Here is a 10,567-nt window from a genome sequence, read left to right as displayed (position 1 = left end):
TAAATCCTGCTGTTACTGTGGTTCAACTCTCTTCTAACCACATCTCAACCTTAAATAAAGGATGCAAACATTTACTCTGCCTACTCTGCAAAGAGAGAAAGGGACACTTAAGAGGAAGACAGAAAATATAAAAAAAACAGGAAATATAAAAACTGCTGTTCTTTCTCATTCATCATGGAAGTGTTACGTAACCAGTGACACTATCAACTATTAAATGCAGAAGAGAATACTCTTTGCTCATTTCTTTTCTCCTACTGTGACTAGAGTCAGGAAACTGGAGAATCCAATCAGCATTTTTAGCAAGACATCTCCAACAGAAATAGCTAGAACTTTTTATCTTTTGCAGCTGTGCAGAAGCTAATGAGAGACAGATCCTAGAAAGCTGCAAGCCCCTTTACTGATGATAGGCCAGTCCTCACTTCAGATTTTTGTACAGGGCAACTCACATCCCAGTCATTCAAATTCTAAAACTTAAGAAGAATGTACAGTTAACAGAAATTTCATCAATGACTAATATCTTCAGTATAATTTTCCTTCCCACCCAAGGAGCTCTGAAAAAAAAAAAGATACGTCCTGTTGGATGAGTCAGGTAAAGAAGAGCTGCAATATATCTTTTGATTAAGAACTATGTTAAGGAACAGCAGCAATGTAACACCATATTCCATATCCTCGTCAGGAATTTTCTTCAACACTCATTGTGTTCATATGAGACATTAAATAAGGATTATCCTTAACACAAAATGCAAAAAGGGCACATATCAGAACTTGCATTGACAATGCACCTTCGCGTTTAGCTGATGTAAAAAACTACAGAGGAAACATATTACGAGCAACCAGATGCGTTAAAATTAGTTATCCTTCTAGGTATATGAATTCATTAGATTCATCTATATCGATGAAGTATATTTTCAGCAATTTAGATAGAATGGAGAGAGGAAGTAACTAACATATTTATGCATTCCCTAATTAGAATAAAATGCTTCTTCAACATGCATAGACTGTTGCATCTGATAATGTGAGAGGATATGTAACATGTTTATCCTCCCACTGCAGGAATCACCTCTCTTTCTCTCTTCTGCTGTTGCTTCTGCTGTGCCACTTCTCTCGCTTTTCTTTGCTGTTCTTCCCATTCTTCTTTGATCTTTCTCTTTAGGACAAAAAATACAGAAAAAAAATGAATGCTTTATAATCATTGTAGCCAAGTTCAAAACTATCATGTTGTGTTACTCTTTGATCATCAAGTTTTCATTCAGTCGTAAGTAAACAAATCTCTGGAGAAAAACCTTTATGAAGAACCTTTTTTTAAAAAAAAAAATTAGCTAGAAAATTCTTAAATTTTGCTCTTCTAAAGTGGAAGAAAAATGAAAGAAGAGCTTATACTTTCAAATATATCAACATCAAGAAAACTGGGTCTGCTAAGGAAAGTAGAAGATATTACACTAAATTTTTCTTACTGCCAGACACAACTATAATTGTCATTCTATACATCACCTCTTCTTCTTCTTGACGTTTTCTTGCAGCCTCTTCTTTTTCTTTCTTAAGCTTGAACTCTTCTTGGGCCTTTTCTTCTCTTAGCAACCACTGCTCATGTAGTTTTTGTCTGCCAACAAAACCACATATCACTTAGGGAAATTGTAATCACAGAATCACAGAATCGCTGAGGTTGGAAGGGACCTCTGGAGATCTTCTAGTCCAACCCCCCTGCTCAAGCAGGGTCACCTAGAGCACATTGCACAGGATTGCATCCAGGCGTGTTTTGAATATCTCCAGAGAAGGAGACTCCACAACCTCTCTGGGAAACCTGTGCCAGTGCTCTGTCACCCTCACAGTGAAAAAGTTTTTCCTCATGTTCAGATGGAATTGTCTGTGTTTCAGTTTGTGCCCGTTGCCTCACGTCCTGTCGCTGGGCACCACTGAAAAGAGCCTGGCTCCATCCTCTCGACACCCTCCCTTCAGATACTTGTACACGTTGATAAGATCTCCCCTCAGTCTTCTCTTCTCCAGGCTAAACAGGCCCAGCTCTCTCAGTCTTGCTTCATAAGAGAGATGTTCCAGTCCCCTAATCATCTCTGTAGCCCTTCACTGGACTTGCTCCAGCAGTGCCACATCCCTCTTGTACTGGGGAGCCCAGAACTGGACACAGTACTCCAGATGTGGCCTCAGCAGGGCTGAGTAGAGGGGGAGGATCACCTCCCTCCACCTGCTGGCAACACTCTGCCTGATGCACCCCAGGATACCATTGGCCTTCTTGGCCACAAGGGCACATTGCTGCCTCATGCTTAACTTGGTGTCCACCAGCACTCCCAGGTCCTTCTCCGCAGAGCTGCTTTCCAGCAGGTCAACCCCCAACCTGTACTGGTGCATGGGGTTATTCCTCCCCAGGTGCAGGACCCTGCACTTGCCTTTGTTGAACTTCATGAGGTTCCTCTCCGCCCACCTCTCCAGCCTGTCCAGGTCCCTCTGAATGGCAGCACAGCCCTCCGGTGTATCAGCCACTCCTCCCAGTTTTGTATCATCAGCAAACTTGCTGAGGGTGCACTCTGTCCCTTCATCCAGGTCATTGATGAAGAAGTTGAACAAGACTGGACCCAGGACTGACCCCTGGGGGACACTGCTAGCTACAGGCCTCCAGCTAGACTCTGTGCCATTGATCACAACCCTCTGAGCTCTGCCATTCAGCCAGTTCTCCATCCACCTCACTGTCCACTCATCTAACCCACACTTCCTGAGCTTGTCTATGAGGATGTTATGGGAGACAGTGTCAAAAGCCTTGCTGAAGTCAAGGTAGACAACATCCACTGCTCTCCCCTCATCTACCCAGCCAGTCATTCCATCAGAGAAGGCTATCAGATTGGTTCAGCATGATTTCCCCTTGGTGAAGCCATGCTGACTACTCCTGATCACCTTCTTTTCCTCCACATGCTTGGAGATGGCCTCCAGGATGAGCTGCTCCATCACCTTTTCAGGGATGCAGGTGACTATCCACAATCTGTGCAATTGTTGCACATACTTTCATGTGACAAACCAAATAACCAAAACATACAATTCAAATTTTGTAGTTCAGCATTAACTGCAGCTTATCTGATATTCCTTAAAATAGGAATTTCTATGGGAAATATTAAGACTTTGAAAAAACCTATATACCCTAAAATATAGAAAATAAATTCTGTTTTACAGAGTATGTTGCAACCTTTTAATTTATCATAATGCAATTGACTAGAAACTTACCTACTCCATACATTTTAGTTTCTAGATTTTTTACCTTTCTGCCTCAAGTTTTTCTTCTTCTTCTTCTTCTTCCTCTTCTTCCAGTTCTTCTTCTTCCTCCTCAGACATTGATTCATCTTTTTCTGTAGCTTCTGAGATTAAAAAAAAAAAAGAAACAATGCATCTGAATGATCAGATGTTATAGGCAGCAATAAACAAAATTATGTCTTGTTTAAAAAAAAAGCAAGAAAAAAATTCACTACCAGTTCAACTGACAATACAAAATGCAATAAAATACACTTTACGCTTACCTGAATCTCTCAGTTTGGCGAGTGCCTGGCGCTTTTTTTTCCGCTTTTCTTTCTTCAGAATAGCTCTGTATTTTTGATGGCTGAAGATGACAGAATACTTTTATGTTACAACAGCCAAAGAATTTTACTGTCATAAATGCATTCAATTACATCAGCAATATAAAACCCACAAACTGCAAAATTAACAAATATCTATATGAAACAGTAACTCTACAAAGATATTTAACAGGGATATCTGACATTTCAATAAAATCTGTGGCTATGCTGTTAGGGCTGCATGTGGCCAGCAGCAGCTGACCCTGGTTTCTGAAACTTGAACACTAGATGAGACTAGCAACAAAAATTTGAAGAACCCCTTATCCTGAAGTTTTGGCCACCCTTTCAGCACATTCCAGTCTTTCCTCTCTTCTGCAGGGTATGAAATTCTAAAAGTCTCTGCCTAAGGCAGAAATTCTTGGTATCTTGATACCCTTCATATACACTGAAGACAGCAGTCTTAAGGTATACAGTTACCAAAGGCACACATACCAATCACCACAGATAATTCTCAGATCTCAGATTTTTCCACAACTGATTCTTGGCCAGACTGATCCTTGCCTGTCTGACAGCTCTCCAAGGCCTGCCTGCAAACAGCACTATGTTTTCATTATAGCTAAAACTTCTTAAGGTATCTAAAAGCCTTTTCATATCAACCCACTTTCTGTCATTTTTCATTCTCGCTCTCTTCTTTCCCTCCAGTTTGTAATAGAAGAATAGGAAGGAGGGATTACCTTCAACTCACCAAGTAAGATCAAAATCTCGCCATTTCAGATTATGTAATTTTAGAAGATTCCACAGTTACTGCTCAGACATGCAAGAACTCTCACCCACAGCTCTATCCCTTCCACTCATGGTTACCCAGAAAGTCACCACCTGCACAACTGTGTCATTCGTGATGCTGTGGTGGTCCTCCAGGAACCTGAGCGCTTGCACTCAAAGAGCAACTCCTCTTTGCATGCGCTGCCCACATCTGAGCCTCCAGCTTGGATTCAGGAAGCCTAGTGACTCATCCTGTAGTATCAACTACCCAACAGGAATCTCATCCCCTGAACTAAGCCCTGCGTCTGATGGGAGGCTTGACCTCCTTCCCAGTTCCCAGGCTTTCTTGTCAGCTACTGAAGTGCGGGAAAGAAGAAGGGAGCAAGGCCGCGCCAGGAAGTGCAGGGCCGGGGGCTCGCAGGGCTGGCAGCGCCGGCCCAGGGAGTCGATCGCCCGGGAGGCAGCGGGCAGAGCTGGCTCTGGGCACGACGGGCCCCACGGGCCCCGCCACGGCCTTCACTGGGGCTCCTGCCCTGCAGGCGCCCCGCGGGGGGCTGAGCACGCTCGGGCCCGGCCCCCCGCCCCGGCAGCGCCGAGCGCCCGCACCCGGCCGGGCCCCACCGGCGCCCGCTTCCGGCCCGGGCCCCGCCCCCGCCCTTCCCCCCTGAGCGCGGGGCCGCGCTCCCAACGGCCGCCCGGCACGGAGCGCGGCGGCCGCTGTCCCTCCCCCCCCAGCGCGGCGGCGGCCGGGCGGCCATGGCGGCTGCCGCACGTAGCTGCGCCGCTCTCAGGCCCGGCCGCGAGGCGGCCTAGGCCGCCGCGCCGGCAGGCGGGCAGGCGGCCCCGCGCCAGGCCGGGCCGCGCTGTGGCCCTCCTTAGCCGCTCCCCGGCGGTTTCCCCTTCTTTCTGGGGGCCGCCGGGAGGCCCGGCACCGGCTGCGGCCACGGCCTCACCTCAACTTCCCCAGAGGGGACTCGGGCAGCAACATGGGCGCCGCCATCTTGCGTTACCAAGGGGATGTCACGTGACGCCACGGCGGAAGGGCGCAAAATCCCTTCCGGCGCTCGGGCGGGAGGGCCGGCCGTTGGGCGTCTCGCTTCGCTGCTCCGTGTCCCGGTGGGGGCCGCCCCGGAGCCGGGCTCCAGCGGGTCCCCGCGCAAAGGATGGGGATGGGGCTGCGGCCTCTCCCCGGGGCGCGGGGCGTCCCTGCCGCCGGGTCTCGGCTCGGCCCGAGGGAAACGCAAAACCCTCGGCTGAGTCCGGAGCGTGGCCTCCCGCTGCCTCGGGGCCTGCAGCACGGGGGGGTGGGTGTGGGATGCTGCGGGAGGGAATGGAGCAGTGTAGTAACCAGCGTGGTAAGGGTATGGAGCTGTTAAAGGCAGGTCAGGGAAAGGAAGGAAGTGGGGAAGCTCGGGAGCAAGCGTCCAGCTTTGTACGAGTTCAAAACGCCAGGAGGCTGGTGGTTGTTGCCAGATCATTCATCTAAGTGGGCGGGGAGACCGGCCGTAAGCCAGCAGCTCTGGCTTGGCTGAAGGAGCATGTTCAGAGGCACTCGGGCTGATGGTGTGATGTGTTTTTTCCAATCTATTTTCCTTTGGTTGTAGCATCCACCTGAAGCTTCAGTTTCTGTGGGTTGAATAATGAAAGGCAGTGGTGGGGAAAAGAAAAACTGCTTTGGATGATTACACATAGCTAATCAGCACAGCTGCTTTTAACAAGACTTACACATTGTTAGATCTACAACATCTACAAAATTCAGAAAACAAGACCGGAGTAATTCTGTCACATCTTATAAGATAAGGTGCAGTTTGTAAGTGTTGTTCATCCTCTCAAAAACTCAGGGTTCAGTGAATACCTTAAAAATAGTGGTTTAAGTTTGAATGTACTAAACTCCTTAAAGACCCCATAAGATAAGCCCACTGAATCTTGTGTTATGATATGTATCATTTTCCCAGCCCTACAAAGAAAAGCAACACATGTTGTGTCCAATATAATCACTAGCCAGGGTGGTTCTGCACATTACTGTGTTGTGTTATGTTAATACTGCCCAGGTGTAATAGCGATCTTGCTGACAGCTTATGCTCTGTAAGTATTGCATCAACTGCTTTATGAAATACTTATGAAAACATGAGGTGCGCAATGCCTCCCACTAAGTGAGCTTTTAGTGGGACTCTTGGCTGCTGTGGCAATACAGATAGATGATACGTGGCTGCCTTGGCCTACAGCCTCACAGAAAGCTTAGGAAAGTTGAAGTTTTCGTATAGTTGGGGCACACCCAACAGGTGCAGTGGTGCATTTAAGTGATGCTGCTGATAATTTATCATCATCATACCTGAGGCATCCTACCTGTCTTAATTATGAAGATGCTTCATAGCAGGAAATGAGTCATGTACAGCCTTGTCACAGATGCGATGGGCCAAAATATGCAAGTTGTCAGTAATCAATTCCTTGGTGATACACATTATAGTTTGCATTTTAAAACAGAATTCGGGCTTCCTTCAGAGGCAGTGAGTTTGTAGGTTTTATTTGGGCATGTTTTGCAAAGTTGTTAATAATCTTTATTGTTGATTAAGATCTAAATTATTGTCGTAAACTGCAGTATAGGTGCTTGCTTCTCATATCCTAGAGGTAGTGTTTTGCATAAATAGTCTGAGCTGCTGGCAGTGAAGCATACCAGAGCAGGCTTTATAAAAATCATACTAATTTCCTACACCGTTCATTAACAGCGTAATGAGTGACTTATAAAATTATTCTGAAGTTCAGTGAAGTTATTCAAAGCAGTCATGATTAGTGTAGACAGCAGCTGCATTTGCCATGTGATCAATGAATTTTTAGATTCATGACCTCTACTACTAGTTAACCCTGTTTCAGGTTCTAGATTGTCTTTTAAAATGAAGGAGTTGATAACATCACTGTTATTTTTACTGTTTGCTCATGCAGAATGTACATATAAAATAGTACATAGATATGCTGCTTCTTAGATGCAGTAGATGGCAGTATTGTGCATTTCAGATGATGAACCTTACGCACCCATGAAAGTTCTGAAAAAACACAACCAAATGTGCTTCATAAATCTTGTTTTATTAGGGAGTTACAGCTTTAACTTTTGATCCTCCTCTTAAGAGAGTAATTGGTATAATGACGACCTTCTTTTACACTGTGTATAAGTCTATATTGAGAAATTCAATCATTTCTTTCATTAACTTGCTACACTTCATTGTGGCCATCTCTCTATTAGCTGCTGGTTTAATATGCTTTGGGAAATACCTGTCTTAAGATAATGTATTTGAATAGTGAAAAGGAGGATCTTTTTGTAAGAAAACACAAAGATACATTAGTTACTAGTAGATCTTAGTGTTATCTCTAATTTACTTTTGTAAGTGATAATGATTATGAAGAAGCTGTGATGTGTCTTTGGAATGGGAATACAATAATTGCATTTTTCTCCATTTTGTTTATTCACATTAATTTATACGTGTAACAGCAGCTTGATGGTCAAATACAGATATAGAATTCCATGCAGCTAAATTGTTACAGGGCCATGAACTGTTTGTTTCAGAAAGAGACAAGTATGTCCATTCCGGGCTGGAAAGTTCCATTCACATATCCAGAATAATCCAGCATTCTGGTCAGTAGTTGTTAACCCTTACACTGAATTATAGAACATCGGCCTCTTCAAACATTGTTCATTTTCACAGAAGCCTTCCAGAGGTTTGCAGAAATCACTCTTCTGTATTTCTTCAAGAAAAATGTACCTACCTTCTTCTAATGGGGCATATATAGTACCACGCAATGTAGGTGTCAGGTGCACTGATTATACTTTACAGAATGGCACAGAACACAGGAACATTTCTCATGCAACTTGAAGTTACACATCATATTCCTTCATAAATCTGTGCATGAGTTGTAAGATACGTGCACAGAACCGTACACATTACAGTAGACCAGCTCAGAAGAACACAGTACAGCCACTCCCTCTGTTAAACACAAATTTATGCTTAATTTGCACATGGTTCATCTAGTGTCCATTTTCTTCAAATTCCTGCCACTGTGGACTGACATTTTTTGATATATACAAAATAAGTTTTTGCTGCTTTTGTTATATGCCCAAGCCCATGAGAAAAAAAGATATGTTTTATAGGCATAGACATAATGTTAAAATTGGTCTCATCTGAATTTTTGCCATATAGTTCAGTAGAGCTATTCTCATGGAATTGTATAGCTTGAGTTATGTTCTCCATTCCATTTACTGAAGAAAATGGAGATAGGAAAACATGGGACATGACAGTACATCAGTAGCATGGATCTGGTTGACCAAAAATATACATGTTCATTAGAAGACATTCAGGAAATGTGGTTTGAGACTAGAAGTGTTGGATTTTTGTTGATGCTTCAGGCTGTAGATTGTATTATAAAATAATTAGTGAGGTGGTAGCAACAGCACCATCTTCCACTATGCTGGCAGTCACTGCTCGTTCGTTCTCAGTGCTAGCCCCATTGTGGGCGATCCTCAGTGCTTTTCACTGCAGAGTGCACATTTCAAGACAATATGTATGAACTCTAGAGAATGCATCCTTCCCCCACCTGCTCTCCAATGGCTATGCTACTGTCTCAAGGGATAAATGCTTTCTCACATGCTGTGTACTTCTGTGAGCACTAATAAAAACTCAGTGACAAAGGAAGTTACTTTCATGTTATTACAATGATGACAATGAGTATGGGTCTGATTCAATACCCTGTTCTACAAAAAGTTAATAGAAGAACTCCCATATAATGAGACTTGGACTGGACCTATCTCAGCCAGCACTGGTTTATTAGATGATACTGACATTTACTTAGATCCTGATCTCACCAGCTTCTGAAGTCTGCAAAAGATGTGCAGCATTCATTGTTCCCACTGCACCTGGGGAACTGCAAAGCACCTGGTACAATTATCTCTGTAGTTCTCCAGGTACATTTCCATAACTGACTAATGCTGACAGTAGCACATTGACTCTTTCCTCATAAGAGTTGAACACAACTATTTAAGACTAAAGATTAACTTCCTCAGAGTTTAAAACTGTTAATTTGTCAAATTTGAAAACTGAGGTTAAGTTTGGCCATAGCTGTTAATTAACTTATATGATAGCTATCAATATTTTACTTTCCTGGGATTTTCCATTTCAAAGACATTGAAAGAAGCAGAGCAGTACATTGCTAATCACATCAAGATGATGGGAGGATTTTGTTCGTTTTACCAAGTCATATGCCTTCTTGAAGTTTTAGTCCTCTCCTGATTTGTTTGAAAGTCCAAATTATGGTATACTATTAGGTGTGTGTGTATGTATATAAACATATGTGTGTGTGTGTGTATATGTATATACATATACACACACACACACAGATAATGTGTGAACTTTTGGAAGTCACAAACACTGAAAAAGATTTTGGAAATACTGTTATTTTCAGCCGGGCAGACAAATTCACACAGTACGTGAACAGCAACAGTTCGTTGCATTAGTTCAATGATATTTCCAAGATGCAGGTTGTGCATTGGATTCAGCACTGCTAATGGCTTGAAACTCAAAGGTTAGGAAAAACAAGGTTACTATAAAAGATGAACTATTGAAAAATTAAATAATTTAATTAAAAACTAAATAAAAGCTGAAATAAAAAATATACCTTGCATATATATGAGTAGATTGTCATATGTTCAGGGAAACTGATGTGTGACTGATTAGTCAGAGGCAAACAAATGCATATGTACTTAAGCAGCATTACATTATCTGACCAAAACTGGAGGAAAAAAAGATTGGGCAGAAAGTTATCCATGCACATAGATGTATTGCAGAAATACAGAAGGGGCAAAATATATGTCTTTTTAGATTATGCTGATATATTTCATTTGTAAATCAACAATTGCAGTGCTTTTTATGACAGTCCTGAAAAAATGTCATTGATTTGAAGAAAAGTTAGTTTCCTACTAACACCTGGTCTAAACTTGTCTATCTGGCTTGTTTAAAAGCCATGCCAGCTTGGGAAAAAGATGTTTTGATGTGCAGCAATGAGTTGTTTTTGTGCAGTGCTCTGTGCATATACAACTGAATAAGAACATGGGCAGTCAGTGGGTGCATTTGGACTGCATCCAAGTTGCTGTGGGTGTATATGTCAGGGCAAGATGTTCTCCCTGTGAGCCCAGGCCTGGGTGTTTATCACCCTCCTCCTTCTCCTGGCCACCTCCCCTCTCTGCCAGAAAAATCGTTCGTCTTACT

At 43.3% G+C, this 10,567-nt stretch overlaps 1 protein-coding gene across 1 annotated transcript in view; it reads right to left on the bottom strand.

Moving 5' to 3' along the window:
- The window catches only part of ZRSR2 (zinc finger CCCH-type, RNA binding motif and serine/arginine rich 2), a 17,882-nt gene extending 12,549 nt beyond the window's left edge, over positions 1 to 5,333 (bottom strand). Inside the window, exons 1-5 of the mRNA XM_067317580.1 lie at positions 5,270 to 5,333; positions 3,519 to 3,598; positions 3,263 to 3,359; positions 1,492 to 1,600; positions 1,046 to 1,147 (exon numbers count right to left, since the gene is read on the bottom strand). Of these exons, the coding sequence (XP_067173681.1) occupies positions 1,046 to 1,147; positions 1,492 to 1,600; positions 3,263 to 3,359; positions 3,519 to 3,598; positions 5,270 to 5,316 (435 nt within the window). The 5' untranslated portion in view covers positions 5,317 to 5,333. The remainder of the gene's footprint in view (positions 1 to 1,045; positions 1,148 to 1,491; positions 1,601 to 3,262; positions 3,360 to 3,518; positions 3,599 to 5,269) is intronic.
- Between the last annotated feature and the right edge of the window lie 5,234 nt (positions 5,334 to 10,567).

This window comes from Apteryx mantelli, chromosome 1, assembly GCF_036417845.1.
Source record: "Apteryx mantelli isolate bAptMan1 chromosome 1, bAptMan1.hap1, whole genome shotgun sequence".
In the NCBI taxonomy this organism is placed as follows: Eukaryota; Metazoa; Chordata; class Aves; order Apterygiformes; family Apterygidae; genus Apteryx; species Apteryx mantelli.
Note: the sequence above shows the minus strand (reverse complement) of the source record. Positions and strands in the feature narration are given on the sequence as shown.